Source organism: Clytia hemisphaerica, unplaced genomic scaffold (genome assembly GCF_902728285.1).
Source record: "Clytia hemisphaerica strain Z4C2 unplaced genomic scaffold, Clytia hemisphaerica genome assembly, whole genome shotgun sequence".
Classification (NCBI taxonomy): domain Eukaryota; kingdom Metazoa; phylum Cnidaria; class Hydrozoa; order Leptothecata; family Clytiidae; genus Clytia; species Clytia hemisphaerica.
The window spans coordinates 25,536-50,524 of NW_027104069.1; the positions used below are offsets into that span (position 1 = coordinate 25,536).

The window sequence follows — 24,989 nt, forward strand, 5'->3', positions numbered from 1 at the left end:
CCCTAATTTAAAACCAGTCCCTTTTACGCCGGCCCTTATTACGCCACGAGCCTAAAAATAACACCGATAAGGGCCGGTGTAAAAAAGGTCATTAAGGTATTCTAAAATGTCATGTGTCATCTTCTTACAATTTGGTGTTTGTCCATTTTTGCGTGTCATCCTAAATGGTAGAAACAATTTTCCACATTATTATGGTGTAAAGGTGTAAACCTAATTTTAGTTTTAAATATAGAAATACGACCTGTGATGACAAATCACAATTCTATGAGACGGGTATTATGCGATAATAAAAGTAACTATGGTAATCATATCCAAGATCTTGGATAAATGGCAACCAAATAAATTCTCATGAAAGTGAAAAAAATTAATCATCCTTTGATATTGCCTTTGCCGATTCCTACTTTTTCTTGCATTAAGTTGTTAGGTATGCGTTTACTAGATATGCTAACAATGAACTACTCTTTTTGTCAAAAAGTCAGACACTAACACGTTAAAATTCTGTAAAGATTTCAAGTCATGTTTGATCTGTTCTCTCATGACTCGGGGGGGGGGGAGGATAAATATGACATTTTATGCCGATTGGAAAACGACACGGATTTCTTGGAGGGAAATCTGCATAGGGTTGTGCATTTTCCTCCTATAAAATGAATAGGAAAAAAAGCATGTAACAGATGCATGAATCATATTAAAGGCAAATTGGCAAAAGCCGAGTTGTTTCCACAAAGAAATTACGTTATGAATATGAACCTATTTCTTGAAGTACCGTAAAATGATTTTCTTCCACTGGATCTTCTCTTTCTTCATCTCTCTTCGTGATCTTCTTATCTTCGGTTTCTTTATAAATAAACAACAGTTTCTCATCAACGTACACTTCATTGTTTGGTGATATCCCTTCGAAAAAAAGTAATAACAAAGTGATATTTACAATGTGTCCCGAAAAAAAGCGGATGATTTTTCATATAAAGTAAAAGTCCTCATAATACAGGGTGTCCCGGAAAAAATCCTGTGTTAGAGCACGACTTTATAAGTAGAAAAATTTATTTTACTTTATTTTAGTAAGACTGTAGACTGAAGCTACTTATAATCTGTGTAATGAACGGTAATACGTGTGTAATATGATAGTATCATAATTATTACGGAATAATCAGTTTGTATGTATGCAGACATTCTGGACGACTATAATTTGTCTCTTTCATTATTTTCTTGTCTGAGATTCGTCTGCTAGACAAAGTTACGTTGTCAAATTTTCAATTTAACAATTTGTCCTCTTTGGCGTGAGATGAAAATTTATGGGCTTGGAACTTTGTGTAAAGGTCCTAAATGAATCAGACAAGGTACTGAGATTTCAAGAAAAAAGTCCTTGTTTCGCCTTTAATAAGGCCATAACTTTTGATCTAGTTGACCAAATTTGACACCTCAAAATTTATATTCATCCTATGGTTTTCCAATGCAAAAGAATTGATTCTTTAAAAGTTCATAGAACTCAAGAAACTTCACATCAAAGAGGGGGACTTTTTTCTGGTACACGATGGTAGTCTATATTAGAACTTTTTTGATATAAAGCAAAATCCACGTTTGACAAAATTTTTACTTCTTACGTTTAAAGATTGCGGACGCAACTGAACCAAACAAAATGGTAACGGTTAAACCAATCAAACCGTACCACAGGTATGATATGGAATAAAATGATGCCAAAGATGACCTAGAGGAGGGTATGCAAGATTTCAGAATTATTACAAATTGTGTCCCAAAAAAAGCGGTCAGTAAGTAAAATCCTCAAAACTCAAAACTGGGTTTGGAATAATTGAATTAAGATTAAAATTCTCTGTTTAATCTAGTCATAAAATTTTTGAGGAATTTACTTTATAGAAATTTGTCCCCCTTTTTGAGACATACTGAATACAGTCATTTTGTATTCGGTTAACCCAAAAAAGTGCTTCTTTTGTTAGGCTTAAATTAAAACTTTGAGGCAGAAATATAATTTTAGCTCCCAATGTGCACTCAAAAGTCCCAATCTCTCAAACTGATCATTTTTCATGTTTGCATTAAAGTCAAGTCTATAAGAATAAGAATATGTTAAGAATATTGCACCCTCAATTTTTGCAATCTCTTAGGAATACTTGACCCTCACCCAAAACAAACTATTCTTATAAAAGAAGCGTGTATTGAAAAATTACATTTCGTCATCGTCAACTTAATCAAAATATCGAGGTGAACTCTCATTGGATCTTTCCTCTGTCTTTGTTGAAGGCCGTTTTATTGGGCGATATTTTCACACTTACGAAGAGGGGACATATTGATCTGTAGGTCTGATGATCCCACTTCCGTGCAATATCGTATTTGTTACGTTCGTTGAATTAAACCCTGCACAGCCATCCACGTGTACTACTTTTGGGTAAGCATTCGGTGGATTGAAAATAGCACCGATTGCCAGCCATAGTGTGGTTCCTAGGCCGAACAGAAAGCCTGTGTATGCACCCTGAAGGAAAGAAAAGTGATTTGATGTTATACAATATTCAGAGACAAAAATGATTTTCAGAGAATTCTTCACTGTTCTGAGAAAGTGTTACCAAGACAGGGGTAAACGTAAAGGCGAGGCGACTGAAATTAGTTTGGGGTATCAAGAAAAAAGTATTATTTTATTCATGAGTTGTTAGGTTGAAGCCTTTCTTTGCCCATCAGCAGGGCAATCTCGTATCCAGAGCTACTTGCACCACTTTTTGACTTTATTGATGGACGTAGTGTAGGCACAATACCTTTCCAGAGCGCTATCAGAATCTTTAAAAAACCGGCCTTGATTCGAGTTTACCAGCAAGGTTAAAATCATATCTGACGATGTATTGGTCATCGACCAGTAAGCAAAATGTTTTTCTAAAGTTTTTCCAAATAAAGAAAGGTATAGACGTTTTGTGAGTTTTTTGTTTTATTCGTGGTCATTACCTTGGTATTGGACCATGGATTCATCATTCCCAAGGTGAACATGCCCAAATATGGACTTCCCAATGTCCCGATCACTGTGAACGAGATCTGATGAAAAAATTATAAATACGCTGGGGTAACTCAAATGGGCTTGCGTATGATAAATCGACAAAAATTGCACTAAACATTAAATTGGGGAAAAAACAGGTAGGTGTGAAACTTAACAGGAATAAGAAAACTATTATTATAGTAGGACACCCTTCCCACCATGTTCCCACTGAAAGAATTGTTAGTGAATCATCCCTGGTGAAAAAATTTAATATTCTCAAATTTTATCCCTATTGCATTGCGAAACTTACTGAACTGTCTTCCCCACTGGGATAGTCACTGCAATTTTGAGAAAACCTTAACTGGATTTCTGAGTAACAATAAAATACCCCTCATATTTAAACATGTTATCAGGTCACCAGGTCAGAGGTGTATCGAATGATTGTAATACAAAACTGTGACGATAAAAAAGTACCTGGGAGACAAGGTTCCCAAGATTTGAGATGAGAAAGGATAACCCGATGCCACATAACCCTGAAGAAAATGCTGAAAAACAAAAACAAAGTTTATTTGAAACATATTGACAATAACCAATAACCGCACCTTTAGATCGCACGAATTTTGAGTTTGAAGCCTAAAAATGTTTTTAAAGTGTTCTTATTTTTACCATTTTGGGAAAGCCTTAAAACGATCTTAACTTGTTTTTAATAATTCGGCCATAGAAGCCTTACCTTATGTTATTATACAGGGTGTCCTGTACAAAAAATTCTGTTTCAGAGCACGACAACAAGTGAAAGAAATTTGTGTTTGTATGTCAAAAGTTAATATTAGCGTGTTCCAAAATACGATCACATAGAAAGTGTTCTAAAACAGGACCTTTTTCCGGGACACCCTGTATAATTTATTGTTATAAAGAAAACGTTTAAGTAAAACTTACCGAGTAACATGGACATTTTCTTGGCATTGGTATCGGTGATATTTGGTCGAATCTTTCTTATGAAGTCTTCCAACAGAAGAGCTGATAAACCATTTATGCTTGATGAAACCGTGCTATAGATTTGATAATCCAATGTCAATACTTTGAATAGAGCTCACGACGTAATGTTTTAAACGGAAGCACCTGAAACCTGAAATAACCCGGGTGTTTGCCATAGTTTTATTGTTTAAATTCAAAATTAGTGGCAAACGTCCGGTTCTCTTTTGGGTACCCAACGATATCAATATCAAGGACTTACCATTTAGTGCCAACACGTGTATATGTGCGCATTGATCTCAGTTTGATAGAGAACTACTAAACTTTTGGGTACTTCCGTATAAAATGAAATACATAGTGGCAAAGATTTTTATAACAAAAGATTCAATATTAATTTGAAAAGAAAAAATTCGAAGAAAACTTACCTCAAAGCACTGCTAAAGAGCACTGCCATGAACAACCCGGGAATTCCGGTCAAATGTCCCAACTTCTGCATGATGAAGTAAGGTAATACCTGCATTGTAAGTAGAAATTAGTCAATCAGACTTTCTGAGATGAATCGACTTGTAGCAGAATATTATTCTTCACTGGGGTACCATCCCCCCTGGATTACGGTGATTTCTATGTATAGCATAAGCATTTAGCTAAGTAAACAAGGCTGCTATTACCAGATCTTCAGATCTTTTTTCAATTGTTGATTGACATAAAATGTCCATAAGATATTACACTTTTTCTGGTACAAAATCCTAATCCCTATATTGTTCGCCTGCGAACAAAAACAAAAATCAAAACACCCAAAATATTTTGACAATCTAGCCACTTGATAGAGCTAAGTAGTCCGCAATTTTGCTTTCAATTCTGAAATCAAGAGGGCTTAAAGCATTGACTTCCAAGCCAGACGGCTAGACTCGAGACTCCTGAAAGAGAAATGAAATCACGGGTAGGTAGAAAACCTGGCCCACCTCTCTGGCCCGGGCCATATGGCCTACCCTTGGCCTACCCTTTGGCCCACCTTGCAACTCTAAAAAAGATTTGATTCTTATCATTCTGAAAATCTGCAAACCAATTCTGAGGTTGGACTTTGGTTTTTCTGGCATTTTTAAAAAACAACGAGACTGAAATAAACAAAAAAAACTAAAAAGTCTGCATTTTATACAGCTATACACCTGACATAGATTAAGGGGACCCCCGGGAGAGGGTCTGGTTAAGTCCTGTACGGGTGCCAACAACCCCTGTAGCGCTCTTCAACTTTTCAGGACTTCGGTCCCCTTTTTTCGGAATCTTCACCCAAAAAAACATAAAGTTTCAAAACATGGCGAAAAACTTTGACGTTGACCCGAACCCGACTCGAACTTGGGATCCCTAGTGCATGAGCACATTGTGCTACCATTAGGCTGACTTCTGTTGACATAGCTTAAAAATTTTAAGGGACTTAGCCCTTGGTCAGATAGACAAGACCTACGTTAAGAATATTTCACCCTCAATTTTGGCACTTTCCTAAGAATAATTGACCCTCTCATCCAAAGTACACTATTCTTATAAAAAAAAGCGTTTAATTCTTAGAGCATTTAGAAGATTTGACCAATTGTTTGTCGTAAAACGACTGATGCAATAACGCCAACGCGCTTTATGATGAAATCATAATGAAATATAGCGCATACCGACGCACACATATCATTATAACCTGGTTGTCCGAGAATAAAATCGGGGGAAAAAATGTTTGAAGGTGGGCCAAAGGGTGGGCCAAGGGTAGGCCATATGGCCCGGGCCAGAGAGGTGGGCCAGGTTTTCTACCTACCCTGAAATCACTTATTTCCCATCCAGAACGCCCGCGCGTGGTTTTCATACAAACTATCGCTAGATTCAAAAAATGCAGTCCTCAAAAATAAAGGAGCCGCTAGATACAATCCGTTGTCATGATTACGGCGCATTCTAGGCGCGCTCTGGGTGGGAAATGAGTGGCTTCACTTTGTCTTGCCTTGGAAAGGTTAGAGATTCTACTCTAGCCCTTCGGGATTTAAACTCAATGGTTTAAAGTATCTCTGTACCAAAGATGATTCTAGCACCAAAGGATATAATTTTCTATGTTTTCTTCTTTCATTTTCAATTTTATCATCATTCAGTATGAAAAGTAATATGATAAATGTGTGGTTAACAGTTTTCAAAAACATTTCTTTTCTACCTGGTCATTCCTGTCCACAAGATGCAACCCATAAACTCCAACATCACAATCTGCATTCACTGCATATATCACCAAACCTGCTAACATTGCCAGCAATGAGATAAACAACATTGATGGGAAGTTCCATAATAATGCTCTAAATAAAGATCTGTAATTTCAACTTAAGGACTTATACAATGGTACTACAAAATTGTGAATGATGAGTTTGCACAGACGCCTTAAGCGGTTTGTGTCATGATGTGTTAAGGTCTCTGCTACTACAATACAGATACCTCTATACCAGCCGCGTTACCTGCGTATTATAAGCTCTTTGATTGAAATACCCTGTCTTGTTGTGGAATACAAAAGATTACAAAATCCAAAATAAGATTTCATTTGCTTTCTTGATTTTGAAACCATAAGTAATAAAGCAAGTAAAGTTTGCAACCGCAGTCGAGGGCGACCCGAAGGCTCCCTTTTCCCAAACTTCCTACCCGAAGGTAGAGGAGGGCACCACTCTGTTCCCTGGGTTTCTTCATTTACCCTTGATTCGTCTCTTTAATTGCTGAGCATCAAGCAGAGAGGCATCAAGTACTATTTTGTGAATCTTTGTTGGTATGATTCAGCTGGTGATCGAACCCACAGCCTTGCACACTGTAGTTGGATGCTCTTCCTCCATGCTACGGTCGCTTTTTTCAAACCATTGACATGATATATCATAGGCCATTTCACATTCGAAAGGAATCACGGTTAATCAGAACCACTGCAATCTGACAACGACTTTCCACTGGTCGATGATTTAGGATGTTTTTGCTTCGAACGAACGGGAAGCTGTTTATGGAGGCGCAATCAGTCCCGATTAATTGATTTCATCCCCACTCGAAATTCAATGTTTAAATATTGGACTCTAAAACCATCTTACTGTATTTTAAACCTTGGAACAATAGAATTTCTATCCCCATTGGGATTTCAGTAGGAATTTTTATCCCCATTGAGGAAAAAAGTTCGGCCAGGGCTGTGATATAGGGGTGTATTGAGAAGTTCCCCCTTTTAGAGAGGGTCCTCGCATCAACCAACACCGGGGTATTCGTCTATCAGTAACGCAAATAAAGCCTAGGATACAGGGCGTCCCCCGGTTGCCTCCATACAAGAACCTCTTGTTCTTAAAACTTACAGTCTAGCCTCTTTCATTGATTTGGCAGCCTGGAAGCGTTGAACAGATTGTTGACCGACAGCCCATGCTGGTAAGATGGTAAACCCAACACCAAAGATTAGTGACCAAAAAGTGTTTCGAATACGGGGGTCTGGATCAAAGCTGGAAAGAACGAAAAATATTGCATCTAAACTTAGCACACTAGGTCAAAACAATGTTAGAAAAACCTGCTGGAATAATGATAATGGGTTTTTGGTTCTCGTCACTAATTCCACTATACCTTTATAGACGTCATCAGTGGCGTATTTAGGAATTTTGCCAAGTAGGTCAAAATTTTGAAGCCAAGTGGTTCAAGTCTGGTTCTTGGAAAGGCGTTTATCATTTTTCGTTTAATCGCTATCCGAGTTATTCTATGCAAGATTCCACTTTTGTTTAGACGGACGTAGTTTGTATCGCCACTCGTACTATGTTACAAATTATGGGAATTTTTTTACTCAACGTATACCCCTGTCTCACGTTTTAACTACCTTTTTACGCTAATTAACCGCTTGTGGTAAAAAAATAGATACTGATGTGGAGCAATGTTCGTTTCCCCAAAACAAGAAATATAGATGAGTTATAGTTGAGTTTATAGGCCTTTATATCCCCAAAATTATTTTTTATGTTTTGAATTGAATATAAGGTAATTAAATGGTGTCAAATCATTCTAATATTCATTTTTCCGCTCACAACAACAACCAAAAAGCAGGAAAAAAACAAAGTTTTAAAAGACTTTGAAAAATGCTTCATTTTTGTTAAAAAATAAACATAGTATAGTTCAACTTAAAGCAGTGACAACTGGTGCTGATGCTTAATATCATGACGATCAATTCTTAGCAATCGATCCATAAGAATTAAAGCTATAAAATCACAGTTAAGACGTGAAAGTTACTTGGACTTTCACAAAATTTCAGATCAAACTCAAAAGTTAACTGGGTCGCTTCAGCAAATTTCAGCTCTGGAAACTGAGCTTCTCTCAATAAAAACTGTGAAAGAGATAAGCTAGGAAATGTGAATTGAGTATTGTTTTTTAATAAACTCGACAGAGAAGCTGTACGTAGCCTCATAGCTATACCCCATACCCCGATTTTTTTAGAAATTTTGCTAGGTCGTTTCAGCCATTTCTAGCTATGTCTCTCGGCTTCATATTATCTCTAAATGAAAGGCGGCCAGATATATAAGCAGTTACTCAAGGTCATTACACGTGAATTTTTAGAGAAGTTGAGCTCGGTAATAATATGATCCCGATTTGCTAGGGCGAAAGAGGTCAAAAAGGGTGTTGCTAAGTCACTCAAGCGGGGCGATATGGGTCGGGCGGTATTAGATAGGTTTTCGGATTATCAAAATAAAAGTCTCTAAATAGCGAAAGGTTCACTCGCAAAACATTAGGGAGGTAATACTGCGGAGATAAATTTCAGTCTAGTTTAGTTAGTTTTAACTGCCGCACGCATAAAATTGATAAAGTTGATACAAGACATGGCATCTGAAGGGGACTGTGTATCACTAAGAGGAATAAGATTGCCTGTTTCACAATTTTTCATGTTTTTCAATTTCTCGGAACTATGTCACTTGACCTACTTGACCTACCCTAAATACGCCTCTGGTAATGGCTTTTTTCCACTTTGCGACTTTTTCGAAAGTTTGGAGCGTAGGTCTTCGGAATTTGCGTCAATACACTTGAAAGGCTTCTTTTTACCAAAAATCATCAAAGTGTAACTCACCAAGAAACGGAATAAAAAGTCCCGGTTATTGGTGAGGTACTTGTAACCTATACTAGACGTTACCAGCGTTTTTTTCTACGCAATTAACGTCTTTTCCACTTTGCGACTTTTTCGAATGTTGGGAGACTATCTATCTAAAAATTCGATTTTTTGACGTCACTTTTAGCTTTCGAAGCTCCTGCAGTACCGAAAAAATTAAAATTGCGTCAATACACTTGGAAGGCTTCTATTTTTCAAAAGTCATCAAAGTTGTGGAACTCACCAAGAAACGGAATAAAAGTCCCGGTTTTTGTTAACCCTTTGAGTGCCAGGGTCCTTTTTTCTAAGTTTTTTTTTAAAAATTGCTAGTTCAAACTTTAAGGGCTTATATCTTCTGATCTAGAATGAATTAGAAGCTCGTATATAGCTCGTTGGATAGCTTAGAGTCTCCTCTTTCTTTTGGGCGCCTTCGGCGCCGCCCGATTTAGGAAGGGCGTGGTGGGCGGCGGCCAAGGGGGGGGTAGGTTAGGGAATTAAAGCAGTCAGGCCCGCTGCGCGGACCTGACTGAACTGATGGAAAGGTGCCCAGTGGTAAAACTTCAAATCGACTCACTAGAAGACAGAATAAAGTAAAACAGGGCCAAATTTGGAGGTTCTTGGATCACTCGTTGACCAAAAATAGTCAAAAAACGGTCAGAATCTCAAAAAAGTGAATTTTTGTCAATTTTTTGCATTTTTTTGACTTTTTCGCTTAAAATCTCGCTGGAAAGACTCACTTTTGAAATTTTTTTTGCTTGACCATAAAGGACAATCTAATTCCTACGAGTTCGACCAAAAATAACGATTTCTAAATCAAACTGGGCATTACAGGAGGGCTTCGCCCTCCTATATAGCCCATGTCGTATATATACGACATCGGCACTTAAAGGGTTAAGGTACTTGCTACTATTGCTACTAAACCTTATTCTTTTGATTCGCTTGTCCAACCTGTCTCCACGTTGCACTACCCAAGGGTTTTTTAGTGAAAAATTTTCTAATCTTATTTCATATCATTTGAATTGACTTCAAAGGAGATACACCTCTTTCATTGTTTCAAATAAATAGGATGATGACGTTCTGTTCACGTGATATTGCATCAGAAAAAGTCGAGGTCTCGATAACCCAGTTGTTGTGATTTGTATGAATGTCGGGCAAAAAAACAATCTTTTTCGAAAGCACTCTCCCACCATCAGTGTGAAGTGGAAATTTTTGACTTTTACAAGCTTTTTCATCAAAATATCGACAATATATATTGGCAATCTTTTAAATACAGATTCACATCCAAATATAAAGGTAGGAGTTGAATATTTATTTGTTTTTTCTACGAAAAGAGAGGGAAAAGTATGTTGAATGAGAATGCTGACAGGCTGATGAGGTTTCTTCGACTCTCTAACTAAAATCATTAAATTTTTTTTGATTTTCACAAATCTTCCCTCTTATACATTACTGATAGTACAGGAAACAATTTAGCAAATAAGCTTTCGAAGAACTACTACCCTACTACCTTCACTGTCCTTCACTCAAATGTATAGAAAATTAAATAATATATACCTTGTCAAAATTGCTTTTTTTAAAGAGTACATTTTTTTTACATTTTTAGGATTCTCATTCTGTGGTGTCAACAACAGAAAATGGTTATATCCACGACTAACATTTATTCACTGAACGGGATTTGTATGAGGAGCAGATGAGAGATGCTGATGTCAAGAAAGATGAATTACATGTATTTACGATAAATCATACGTTATGATGTTTGACGTTACTCCCCAGCTGGATTGATCTAAATCAATGTCGTTAATCAACTGGTCAAATTCTAATAAAAAGCAAAGCTTTTAAGAAAGTTTGTTATTAAATCTCTCACACACGCAGAAAAAAATCGATATCCATTTCTTTAAATTGACATTATAATGACAGGACTTATTTGGAAATGAATTTCTAAATTGAACATGTGATAGTTTGGTATATTATATATGACTTTCCTGACTATACTTTATGTCAGTTTGGTCAAACTTTGTTAAAATATTGGAAAATACACATGAAAGACTGCAATGGAATGATGGTCAGCTTTTTTGTTATTTTGTTTGCTGACAATATTGACAACTCCCAGCGATGGTAAGGTCATAGCTTGCACAATGACCAAAAATTTTACGTGAACATAAATTGGCAGTGACTCTGGAATGTAGTGGCAAAAATCAATTTTTATTTAGAAATTTTATTTCAACAATTTTGATTGAATTTTACTTATGTTATTTTTGGTAATGAAAACTTTTTTCTACTGTAATTAGGATGGATTTTAATTTATTAGACTGAAACAAAAGATTAATTTTAAAAGCTTTATAAAAATATTGGAGTCCAAAACAACAGTGCTGACATTCTGCTGAATTTAAATTTTACTTACTTTAATTTTGAGGTGGTATTTCGGTTAAGAAGGGCTTAGCTATCTAGAAATTAGTTCAAACATATTTTAGCTGAATTTTATTGATTTACTAATTTTATGTACAATTTTTTTTAATGTTTACAGGATAAATCTCTATGCTGTGGGAATTTAATCAAATTAATTTGATAAAGTGTACACAATTTGATCAGTCTTTTAAATTTTCACAAAGCAATAAATTACAGTATTTCAAAGACCTAAATCATGTGTGTGCATATCTTTTTCAATTTTACAATTTCTGAAATGAAACCTGTTTAATACCACATTTCAACAACATTTCACAATTTTAATTTAGAAAATTTTTGGCCATTTAAAAAAAAAACACCTAATTTTTTCAGCAAAAGTTTTGTACAAGTTAATACCTCAAAATTTTTACTTTTTTAATTGAGCAAAAAGTTTTATGAATTTTAAATCTGTACAGGCAAAAGAGGTTTTTGTACAAGGCATTCTGGTACGCCTGGTGCTTAGAGTGTTATCAGTTTTTTGTTTAACCACTTGTGTCACTAAATACCATAAATAAATATCTTAGATTTTATCATACACCCAGATAGACCTCCTAGTAATAAGTACACCTAATATAAAATTGGCAATTTGTAATATTTCTACTGATTTTATGTATATCAGGGAGCAAAATTAATAACTTTTCCTAATTTGGGTAGAAAAAAGGAGTGACATAAGTGAAATTTTGGAAGCAAAAGTTTGGGTATAAAAGAGAAATCCCAAAATCAGACCAGACATTAAACTTGTTTTAATTTTTCTTTAGATGAAATATATTTACCAGGACCCTTGTTAACTGGTACAAAAATCTAATTTAAAAATTATACAATTTTCAAAGACAATAATATTCATTTTATTATAGGTGTTCCTATAGAATATTTTAGCCAAAATGCTTGTCTCTCCCTAGTCAGAGTATGAATGGAATCAGACAAAAATACTGAAGATACAAAAACATTAAATAATTTTCAAATTGAGGTCTAAGTGCAAAATATCCTGCAAATGCTCATTTAAAAACTTCAAAAAATTGAAGTAAATTTTAAGATAAAATATATATGAAAAATAAAATCATAATTTCTTGTATCAGTGAGGGAATCAGTTATTACTTTAACCGGATTAAATTTTGTGAGATTAAATTTCGCGAGCTAAAAAAATCGCGAAATTTTCTGGATTTAATTTCGTGAGTCAGAGTTTTGAAATATTTTGCGTGGATTTAATTTCGCGAATAAGCCAGAAAACAGCTGAAAATAGGCATTTTTTGCCAAAAATGGAGACTTGGAACTAGTTTCTCCGCCAAAAATACAATTTTAAAAGTTTTGGATTTAATTTCGCGAACCAGGAATCTCACGCGTGTATGCGAGTTTTAATTTCGCGAAAATGGCAAAAATTCGCGAAATCGCGAAATTTAATCACGCGAAAATTAATCCGATTAAAGTATATACAGTGTGCAAATTCATTCTAAAGAGCAGAAAATTTGAAAGCAAAATGTAAAAAATTACTGTAATTCCATCAGAAATCTATCAATGTATATATACCACAAATACCAGAAAAATAACCACACATCATTTGTCCACCCCAGTTAGTCTTTTGTTGTCAACTATTGATGTTTACTGTAACGGTTCATGTGTCTCTTATAAGGGCATGACACATGATGCTGTAGATCTGAACTTTATTGTTTGATTATAGATTGCATCCATTTAAACTTTTAAAAAATGGCATTAAAATGTTAATATTTTCAAAACGTCATCAAACGGGTTCAACGACAAATTTTCCAAATAAATACATAGATTTGCCGATTGATTCAAATGGTTGCATCTCTTAAAATGTTATCTCCAGCATGGTTTACGTTTGTAGTCCGTAGCTACGTTAAAGCTTGGACAATGTTTCGCCCAATCTGTTTCCAATCTTTTTATAGCCATCCTGTAAAATAGAACAAAAATTCATTATTTTTAGTTTGACAACAATGTTACAGTATGACATTAATTTTCATTTGATAACAATGTAACAGATTTATCAGGGACACACCAATAAATTTATTGCTCTTAAATTATGGCTGGAATGCAGACGTCCTGCCAATTCAGTAAATATTTGAATAAAATTTGTGTGGGATGGAATGATGCTAAGGGGTATTTCAGAACTATATAGAATTTCTAAACTTTAGTATCCCAGCAAAGTACGATGCTGGCAGCATTTTTGACATTATTTATTATCTTCCAGCTTTGTATTTCCACAAAGCGCAATAAGAAACTAGTCAAACCTTTGTAGTACCAAACCAACACGTCAATTCTGCAAAATTAGCATCATGTTTAATAACCCCTACTGTACACTATACCCAGTACAGTCAGACAGTTCAGAGATCAAAGAGATGAACAAACAGGTTAAAAATTACTTACTTTTTTATCAACTCAGCCAACTTGCCAGCTTGCCAGTGCAAAATGCATATATATAATCCAGATCAGAAAGTCAGTGGATGCCACTCAAAATATCCAAGATCTCTTAGTCTTTCTTTACCAATCAATTTTCTGTATTCCTTCTTTATATCCAGTTTCTGGTTTAGATTTGAACATGATTGAATCAATTTTGAAATTAAAATTTTTTCAAGAAGGTTCGAAACTTTGGTTTCCTGCACCAGCGGAGGTGAATGAGGCAAAAACAGCTTGACAACAACGTCATTTCAGCATGATTTTCAAATCAAATTTAGTGGAGCTTCTAGCCCATGAATGGGTGTGAATCCCATTTGATTCTTTCAAGAACCCTTGATCTATCACCAGTTGACCATTCATTCCCATTCATTCAAAATAAGCCAAGATCCAGGTCCATCTCTGACCACAACAAATTCAAAATAAAAGCCTGTCGGATTTTAAAAGGTGCAAGTGTCGGATGACTTGTCTCGATGAATGTAAAGTTTGAGATTGATTCCTTTTGGATGTTGGTACATGAATCATATTCAATTTCACCAATCAAAACCCCATAGTGATAGCATAAGCACGAAGAAAGATATATCAGTTTCTTTGGTTGTTATGCAAGCCATGTCGGGAAAAAAAATTTCGACGCCATGTTGAAAATCACCAAAATTCAATTTTTTGGCGGCAACGCGCTCTCTGCAAAAAGGAAAAAGCCGCGCTTTGTTTTTGAAACAATGAGTTCTCCGTCCAGTCGTTAGAAGTTCATGGAAAGACTCACTAGACTTAAAAAAAATTCACTGAGAGCTACCTACTTTAGAATATGTATTCTTTCACCTTGCTGTGCTTTTTCAAAAATCTTCCCAATACTCCCGACCTCTTCCACCCCGATGATGATAACGACGAGTAGACCTGCGATCATTACGAATGCTTGAAAACAATCTGTCCATACAACTGCTTTGATACCTCCCTGTTAATAGAAAAATTCACACGTTTTTATTACATTTGATGTTTTAATACCCTTAAAGAGGAAAACTTAGTTGGGTAAAACTTTTCGTCGGGTAAAACTTGGTAACTTTTGTGACAGACTTTGGCATAACTTCCTTGGAGTTTACCAGGATGGTTTTTCGCCAGGGAAAACATCATCACTTGCCTAGGGATTTTTCTAAGAAAGCGTATTGGTGTTACAAATATTTAAAAAAACTTGAAAATATCATGTTTCACGAAATGTTCCTGAAATAAAAGTCACATTCCAAAGTTTTTGGGAGTCTGATTTTCTAATTTTTGAAAAGATTAAAACAATTTCCATTAGACCGGAAAGTTTTTAAAATATAACATTTCCAGGTCTTTTTTGATCTTTTTTTTGGGATCTTGCATTATACTGGAAATTCCACTTTTCGCCCAGTGACTTTTTGTAAATAAAGACCACTATCCCACCTTTAAACAACGAAGAAAACTTACTATCGTTGTGTAGAAAATACAGACCAGACCAGTCACTGTAATAGATACGTAAAGTGGAACACCGCCAACTGAAAATGAGAAGAAAAAGTATATGACAGAAGTCTGAAAATCCTGAAAATTGGCGATGAAAAAAAGTTTGCTAAATCCAGTGTTTTGTATAAATTTGATTGGCGATGGATTAAGCGGGACGCTTTGATCGCCAGGGCACATAATTTTGATTGGTTTGGAAATCCCGAGAAAGCAATCTTTTATCTATATTCACTATGGAAAACTCTTAAACACATCAAATATTTCGTACCTGCTTCAAATGCCAGGGCTGGCCCATATAAACCGATCGACAAGCTAATCAACTGAACAATATGAAAAGAAAACGAATACCATCTATATTTTGGCAGTATACCTCCACCGAAATAAAAGACAAAGGATTTTTGTGCAAAAAATATTAAAAAACCTGGGAAAACACTGCTGCCAAATATTTCACACTGCAGAATTTGGCCGAAAAAACGTTCGTCAAGAATATATTGAATTTCACTAGCCTTATCCAATAGAAGCAAAGGAAATTCATATTCCCTTTGGTCATTAATTTTAATCCTACAGGCAAGAAAATTATTGCTTGTCTCTGACACAGATTGGGAGACACCCCCTTCTCACAGACCCAGTAGGATTTTTCAGAAAGTGGGGTGAAAATAACGGACTGAAGCTCGATGAGAATTGATATTCGGGGATTTAGAAATTTCAGTGGGGATCGCGATGGGAAAAATAACATATTACTACATGTATTTTAGGATTGGTTTATTTTATTATTTTCAGTGGGGACACAATTTGGAGTATAACTTTCCACTGAGGATGATATTTTTTGGCCAACTTTTCCAGTGGGAAGCGGTTCTAGTGGGTCTGTGAATGAGAAGAGTTGTTTGGAGTAGACATTTGATATTCAATTACTTTATAGGCTTCTGCTCATGAATCTTCTAAGCGAAAAGAGTTTCTTAGAGGAAATATATCTATAAAAGTCTGCGATACAGACTAATTATTTCAATTTCAGCCAGAGAACATTCTAAATTTACCTACCATGTAAATTGACATGATGATGCAGCCGATATTTCGAACACCTCTTGAAAATCGTAATTCTAAATACTGATTAAGTAAAATTAAGTAAGAAGTTTCTTAAAGAAGTATTAAACAATTTATTTCACAGCCTCGTCCCCGTGTATCCCAGGCTTTATTCACATTACCGATTGACATTAGAGAATATATTCTAGCGCCATCAGAGTAGATGATGTTTAATAATGCAATGGGAACGAGGTTGACCATTTCATAATTGAGGTTTGTCTCCCATTTGAAATTATTTCTTCAAAAAATTGATGAAATTGCGGATTTTTTATTTTTTATAAAGAACTGGGGTATAGATATTCATAATAGCGAGATTATGTATCTGGAATTCTCTACGGCTACGGTTAAAGCGGCGAGGGAAATGGCGAGTAATGCAAGTAATGGCGGGTGAAAGCAAGTTCGATATTTGACGTACGGCATTATGTTGACTTTGCTTATACGGTGTTTTGGTGTTTTCCCGTACAGAGCAAAGTAGACAACGACATGTCGCCTTTGGTGACGACCCGCATGGGCAGCCCCGCAACCGTAGCAGTAGAATATCTCCGATACATAATCTCGCCAATGAGAAAGTTGGCTAATCTAACAATAAGCTTTTCAAGAAAAAATTGTACATAAGGTTAGAAAGTATATTGTTCAGGGGGAGTATCAATGAAGCGCATAACTGCATTGTCTTCGACATCACACCATAGACCCAACAGCTGATTGGTTGTTAGTGGCGTAAAATCAGTCAATACGTCACTTGCAACCAATCATCAGCTGTTAGGTCCGTGATGTAATGTTAGAAAACATTGCAATGGTGCATATCATGAATGGTAAAAGGCTCGATTTGATCCCTTGTCCTGGGGTAAATCACGTGACTAGCGATCTACCTATTTCACTTTTTATCGCTTTGTAGAACCACTCTGTGCGCATTATCTGTTTGATAAAAAAATTCCCATACAGAAACCTCTGCGATGAAGTATGATTTTTAAATAGCCACACTTCTCTCATCATCTCCCCTCTCTCACCAACACTCCATCGGAGCGGTAGGTTTGAAAAATCTCAAATAATGAGAAAAACAATGACAACAGACCCTCTACGGCATTTTGAAATTAGCCGTAGATACTAGGTTGAACGAATTTCAATGACTGTCAGCTAAATATATTGACAACCTACCTCATTCGCACACACAATTTTCAGTCTGTAGAAGATCGGTATGAAAATGTACCAAGTGAAAAAGGTTGAGACAAACAGTGCACCACAAGAGACAATATATTGAAAACCATATGTGTAAATCTCCGCTGGAATACCCAATAAAGAGCTTGCAGAGATGTATGTTGCCATAAAGGAAATTGAAAGTGGAAACCAATGCATGTTTCGTCCACCGACTAAATATTCATCAGTCTCCTTCTGATTATCACCATTTTCGTTTGTATCTAATAATAGAAATAGGCGGCGCTCAAGATAAAGTCTGTACCCACATTCGGAGGTGACTTGAAAGTTCCACTTATGATAGCTATATAGTACAATGTTGTACTAAGAACTTAGAAGCACTTTGGTATGACTTTGCCGGGTAGTGAACCCGTAGCCGGATGCTTTACTTTTGCACTACGGTCGCCTACCGGCTACGTCATATTCTGAACTTTTCTAATCATGGCTACTCCACGCTTAAGTCAGCACTTCTTGGACAGATTGCTCGGGCACACTCCTGTCTCATTTAACAGTTCAACCAGTAAATTTAATTGGCTCAGAAACCTAGGGTTCTAGCAGAGGGGATTCTGAAAATTACAGTAAATTTCATAGTAGTATTGTGAGTTTAATGAATATTGAAATAAACGAGATGATATTTCAAGTTAACTATGCATCGGGAGAGGGGCCCCCACAACATCTGTTGTAGGGTAAATAGTAGTTATGTAAATAGGTTATTTGTAATAGGCCTATTTTCGCGCACTTGGCCGCGCGAAAATTAAAGGGTGCGCGAACTAGTAATCGTTCTGAACGTGTGGAAATCTCATCTTATGACTTTTTTAATAAAATAGGACCTCGATTCATGGTAAATATGCATCTGGGATGTAAAATCTAGCTTGAATACACACTGAAAGTGAGTAAAACTCACTTAAAATCGTCAAAAACACTCAGAAAGTATCCCAGAAATTGCAAAATGCGCGAAAATTAAAGGATGCGCGAATATTCTATTTTACGAGCTGCACGAAAATGAAAGGCGCGAAAATTAGAGGCGCGAAAATAAAAAGCGCGCGAAAATTAAGGAAATTAAGGTACACGCTTTTTCATAAGAATAATTTTATAAGATGCTATAATAATCTGAGTACAGATATTAAAGGATTTTAAGTAAAGAAACACTAATAAGCATCTTAATAAGCCTGAAAAATTAGAAACAGCCCAGTCTGATCCAAAATTTACTGGTTCTTATAAAAAAAAATTGTATTTTCCAAAATACCTTTCGTTCCTTGTTTACTCAGGATGTTTAGTCGTTCGTTCTTCTCTTTCGATGATGGTGATGATGCGGGTTTGCCTTTACGAGCGAAATAGATCCCAATGACACTAGACGCCACCAAGACGATCGCAAAGACGAGGTAGTCAACAATTGAAAGTGTGAACTGTGACGACGTTGTGGACATTTTGATTGGCTGCTGCTTTGGTGATAAGGAAAGTATGCTCAGATTACGATTAAGGTAATTAAGTTTGTTTAACTTTGTTAGCATCGATCAAGTTGTACCATCCAAAAACCTTTCAATTAGTTCTACGATTGACTCTCTTGAATTAAAAAATATTCGAATTATAGAGGTTCGAATTAGAGAGAGTTGACTGTACCACAATATTTCAAAACTTTGATATTTATAATTATTTCAAATCTGAAACAGCTCATTAATCCAAAGTAGAAACTCCATTCCATCCACCGACTGTCATGTTGATCTAAAATAAGACTATGTGCTTCAAAAAAGTATTTATAATGTGTAATGCTGTTTGTGCAAATTCATAAATCGAAAGTTTTGCATGTTTTTTGATGAGGGTCCAAAGTCTGTCCTAAGAAATGATCTATTTCTTGTAAAAAGGGAGAACAAAAATAACACATTGTAGTATATTGCATTGCGTAATAGGAACCAGGATTGTTGTTTTTATGGCTATTTTTAACAAATTTAGTTAAAACTGCGTTTCAAGTGACCTATTTAGCAAGATCAGTGGGACCAGAGTTACATAATAGGTTCATCAAAATTTGGGATGAGCTGGAGTTTTTACAAGATGCTTAACTGATTGGTTATTTCTAAACAATAGGGATGACGCGTTCTTTAGAAAAAGTAATAAATACGTTTGTCTCAACATTTAACGATCAACATAGTCATCAAAGAGCTTGTAAAAACTCCAGCTTGACCCCAAAATTTTGCATTCTATGGAAGTAGATCTATCTAAACCCTAGACTTTCAAAAGTGCTTTAAAAACCCTAAAAAGGGCATAACGTTTTTTATAACCACATCTAAAATTTTCGAAGTCTTCATATATTCTTGAATTCTTGAGTTTTAAGCCTAAAAATGTTCTTAAATTGTTTTCATATTACCCATTTTTTGAATACTTTTGTGAAATTATTTCCTAGGAAATTTGGTCTGAGTCTGCGAAACCAAGCATTAAAACGTTCTTAAAATATTCTAGAAAAACGTTCTTAACCCTTTAAGTGCCAGAGTCGAGTATGTAATTTTTGGTCTAACTCGTAGGAATTGAATTGTGCTTCATGGTCAAGTAAAAGAAATCAATAGTGAGTCTTTCCAGCGAAATTTTAAGCCAAAAAGTCAAGAAAATGCAAAAATTTGCCAAAAATCCATTTTTTAATATTTTGACCGTTTTTTGACCATTTTTGATCAACGAGTGATCTAAGAATCTCCAAACTTGGCCCTGCTTTACTTTATCTGTCCTCTAGCGAATTGATTTGTTGTATAAACTTTGGAATCACGCCATAGGCTTCAATTATCACGACGTGACGTAAAAAGCATCGAAACCCTTCCTCTGTAAAAATTTGAAAATCTAATCTTTACGCAAAGATGTATAAACGAAAGAAAAGTTTTGATAGCTTCATCAAATACAGATTTCTTTCCGATTTTCCAGCCTTCTAGGACATAATGTTTTCAAAAGGGAATATAGTATCAGAAATGTGTTTTTGAAGAAATGAAAATAAAAATGGAAACTTAAGTAGCTTAGAAGAATAAGGGAACTTTAGACTTAAAAACTTGTAAGCTGTGGATTAGCTTTAAATAATGAAAATGAAAAAACGGAAACTTTAGTTATCGAAATTCAAGTTTTTGATGAAGAAGTAAAATATCTCACTCAACTCAAACTGCGAACATCTGCATGATCTTTCTTCTTCAGAAAAAAAAAACTGTTTTTTTTACCCCCTCCCTCTAAGTGATCTTAAGATAACACATAACCATAATTACTCTCGTACCCTTCCTCCGTGAAAATTTGAAAAATCTAATCTTTGCGCGTAGATGTATAAACGGCAAAAAGATTTGATAACTTCATCAAATACAATATCTTTCCCATCTTTCAGCTTTCTAGGACATAAAGTTTTCAAAAGGGAATATAGTATCAGAGATATGTTTTGGAAGAAATGAAAATACAAATGGAAACTTAAGTAGCTTAGAAGAATAATCGAACTTTAAACTTTAAAAACTTGTAAGCTGTGGATTAGCTTTAAATAATGAAAATGAAAAAAAAAACGGAAACTTTAGTTATCGAAATTCAAGTTTTTGATGGGGAAGAAAGTGAAATATCTCACTCAACTCAAACTGCGAACATCTGCGTGATCTTTCTTCTTCAGGAAAAAAAACCTGCTTTTCTACCCCTTCCCTCTAAGTGATCTTAAGATAACACATAACCATAATTACTCCCGTACCCTTCCTCCGTGAATATTTGAAAAATCTAATCTTTGTGCGTAGATGTATATACGGCAAAAAAATTTGAAAGCTTCATCAAATACAATATCTTTCCAATCTTTCAGCCTTCTAGGACATAAAGTTTTCAAAAGGGAATATAGTATCAGAGATATGTTTTGGAAGAAATGAAAATACAAATGGAAACTTAAGTAGCTTAGAAGAATAAGTGAACTTTAGACTTAAAAACTTGTAAGCTGTGGATTAGCTTTAAATAATGAAAATGAAAAAAACGGAAACTTTAGTTATCAAAATTCAATTTTTTGATGGAGAAGTAAAATATCTCATTCAACCCAAACTGCGAACATCTGCGTGATCTTTCTTCTTCAGGAAGAAACCTGCTTTTCTACCCCCTCCCTCTAAATGATCTTAAGACAACCTTAAGTACCCTCGCATTAAGATATTTCCTCTCAGATTGTCGTAAAAGGAAAACATATCACTCTCTGGATCACTGATTTTTAAGACAAAGTCACCAGAAAAACCATTAAGACTTGAAAAATGAAGGGTAGGAAAACTTCTTTTTAATTCTGACGTGATTAAAACAGTTCAGTGAGTCTTGTCAGCACATCAAGTTAGTGGCGAGTTATTAGTTATTTATTATCCAGCGAGACTGGAGTTCTAAAGTCTGCTTCAGATATTCTACAGCGGAGACAAAAACTAGCAATAACTTTGGATGGAAGAAGAAATAGATAGCGATTTTGTGCTCGTTGAAAAGATAACCGGGAATGGAATATTGAAAAAAGATTTATTATTTTTTATAATTATACTTCATAATTCAATGTGAAAAAATCTTCAATCGTTAACGTCATCAGTGCGAAAAAAGTTTAAAAAATATTCATTCAGTCAAAAAAACAGCTTATGACACAACAGTGATAATATTTGGGTTATAAATCTTTCGATTAAATCCGATTTGTTTTCACAGTGATGTTCTTAAGATCACTCTTGCCAAACTTTAATATAGTTCTGAGGTTTGTACTGTTACGGTGTGACGGGATTGGTTCTTTTTAGTACGGTATTAAGGCCGGCGCAAATGAATCCAATATTCAAGCCAACATTTCCAATTCATTGTTGGACGAAATGTTGGACGAAAAGTCACGTGGAAAATTTCGAAAAATTGCATGAAAAGTCCTTTGCGCAAAAACGTCAAATATTTTCATCCAACATGATTACGCAAATGCATCCAACATTGAAACCAACATAAAAGTGACGTCAATCTCATTAAAAAATGTTGGATGAAAATTTGACGGCGATCAAACTTCATCCAACATGATTATTTCCAACAATTCTCTTAAAAAGTTGCAATTTTATGACTTGCTCAAATGAACCCAACATTTGATCCAACAATAATGTTTGATGAAATGTTGGATTCATTTGCGCCGGCCTTTACAGGGTTTGACGAAAAAGAGACGGGAAAAGGGTATTTCGAGCCTCTACAGCCCCCCTTTAAGAAGTTTATCATTTTACTTTATATTTTTCTTTTATTCGATATCATTCCACTCCTGAATATCTTTTCAACAACCACAAAACCACGATATAATTTGAATTTAACAAAGTTTACAGACTTTTTGGTCTCCACTGCTTGCAGGATTTAGATGCTTGATTTTATTTTACATCCCTGTGTCACAAACCCACTGGGACCCCATCCCCACTGGAAATATTGGCAAAAATTTGGTCCACGGTGGAAAAATACCCTGGAATTTCAGCCAGAGAAATTGACTTCTCCACTCGAAAATCAATGTCTAAAAATTGCAGTCCAAAACCATCCCCACTGGATTTTTTAACCTTGGAACAATAAAGTTTATATCCCCATTGGGATTTTGATAGGGATTTTTATCCCCACTGAAGAGAAAAGTTCCACCGGGTCTGTGAGCCAAAATATCTAAACGATTCCCGGAATGAACTTTGCTCATGTTACAGACGCCTCGATATTAAACAAATATGTTTTATATCGTTTGCTTTTTTAATTAATGAACGATAAAGTAATGTGTTAAAAATTTGAAAAGAAGCTTTAGGACGACCTGTGGATCGAATTTCAGGCACAGATTGCGTTATAACTTTTCGTAAACTTTCTCTCCCTGATATTTGCATACCGGAAAGAATTTTTTCCATTTAAAAAAATTCTGGTTCGTTGTGAGATTGTGGAATTTAGATGCTAGCATAGTTAGTTTTGTTCCTCTAACAGTACGGCACGGTCTCCTATTTTCAAGAACGCTATTTTTGATTTCGGATTAAAAACCTGCCCTCTTAAAGGAAACCGTGCCGTACTGTCTGCTGGCACACAATAGCGAGTTTATGTATTTGCACTTTTGAGTACGGTAAAATGACTGAAGCAATTTGGAATAACCCGTATTTCTGTCCGTCGTCTTCAGTTGGCCAGGATCTAAAAGAATTAGAACCTGACCGTCTCCATCGCCGAAAAACACACATACATAAACTCGGTAATGTCTGAAAACAGTTTATCTAGCGTCCATTGTTATATGCTAGAAGTAAGTTTACGACCGCTCCTCTTTCGATACCTATCTACCCGAAGGTAGGGGAGGGCGCCACTCTTTCTCCCTCCTGGATTAAATGATTTATTTATATGTTAAATTACAATTAAATTATATGTTAGAACAACGTTAGTTATGTTTGCAAGTGATGCCATTTATATTAGGTTTTCTTGAACAGATCTGTTGGAGGCAAACCATTTCTCAAAACATTATTGGGGGGGGGGAGTGCAAAGCTTCACTGTGAAGCTAACCCCATCAAATATTTTGAAGATATTTTGCATTCAATTTTCACTGTTAAGTGATTTCATTTCGCGAAACTGCAACATTTATTAGGTGTGAATATATTTGTAATGTAATTCCCGTAGAAACAGGTGGTTTTATGGCTTTTATTGATCCGAAAAGTTTTTTTTTCCTTTAATTTTTTAAAAGGACTGTTTTTTGGAACTGGGTCTCAAAATTAAATTTCATTTTAATTTTTATATAGCACGCTCTTGGTCAATATAAAGTTATGGGACAAAATAGAAAGCAAAAAATAAAAGAAGTAAAGAGGTCTCCCGCAAAGAATAAAGATTATGTTATTCGTTGTAAAATTTTCAAAAGACTGAAAATGCTGTGAAATAATTGCCCCGCAGGGGCTTTTGTTGCTTCACGTAGCGGACCTGCTCGCCAGAAAAATATTCATATTCATATTCATATTCATGTTTCGTCCGATTCTGAGCGGGCCGCGCGCGGTTAAAAAATGTTCGCGCGCGATATCTCTTTTGCTGCTACTTGTATTGATTTCCTAGCTATGCACGGACAGAGAAGGTACTAGCTTCCCGTCTGCACTGCCAGTCCACACAGCTAAAAGCTTTCACAAACAACAAACAGCACACAAGATTTTTGCTTGGTTATATATAACGTATTTGCTCAACTGGATTTACTTGAGGGACATTGTTTGCTACTGAATGAATAACTATCAAACTACTGATATTAGATCAAACCTTATACAATTGTCAGAATGGACGATGGACATCTTCAATGACAGTTTGTTACACACACACACAGACAGAGTGTTATGCGCTGCTCTAACGAAACCCTGCTGATATTATAAAGGCATAGACAAAAAGGAAATTGACCGTTAATTCATATTGTTTACCTATATAGTG

The 24,989-nt window shown here is 35.5% G+C and overlaps 1 protein-coding gene across 2 annotated transcripts; it reads right to left on the reverse strand.

Moving 5' to 3' along the window:
- Nucleotides 1-36: 36 nt before the first annotated feature.
- LOC136812483 (sodium-coupled monocarboxylate transporter 1-like) lies at nt 37-19,236 on the reverse strand. 2 transcript variants are annotated; one of them, XM_067068983.1, is made up of 16 exons: nt 18,871-19,236; nt 17,589-17,848; nt 16,392-16,457; nt 15,622-15,673; nt 15,324-15,391; nt 14,678-14,832; nt 7,276-7,416; nt 6,123-6,258; nt 4,366-4,454; nt 3,905-4,017; nt 3,443-3,513; nt 2,941-3,027; nt 2,283-2,479; nt 1,599-1,702; nt 764-891; nt 37-160 (listed from the first exon to the last, which is right to left on the reverse strand). In XM_067068983.1, the coding sequence occupies exons 1-16, from the start codon at nt 19,133-19,135 to the stop codon at nt 125-127; spliced, it is 1,968 nt and encodes a 655-aa protein (XP_066925084.1). In that variant the 5' UTR covers nt 19,136-19,236; the 3' UTR covers nt 37-124. The 2 variants fall into 2 exon arrangements, with proteins under 2 accessions (XP_066925084.1, XP_066925085.1); XM_067068984.1 differs by having other exon boundaries at nt 95-160; nt 748-891.
- Between the last annotated feature and the right edge of the window lie 5,753 nt (nt 19,237-24,989).

Bases quoted from the DNA above. Each gene is read 5' to 3' on its own strand.
- LOC136812483 (XM_067068983.1), bottom strand. From the start codon at position 19,135: ATGCTAACAAAGTTAAACAAACTTAATTACCTTAATCGTAATCTGAGC. The intron at 16,458-17,588 runs GTAGGTTGTCAA...TTACTTAATCAG, and splicing joins AAATTGTGTGTGCGAATGAG to TATTTAGAATTACGATTTTC. The intron at 4,455-6,122 runs GTAGAAAAGAAA...CTTACAATGCAG, and splicing joins TTGTGGACAGGAATGACCAG to GTATTACCTTACTTCATCAT.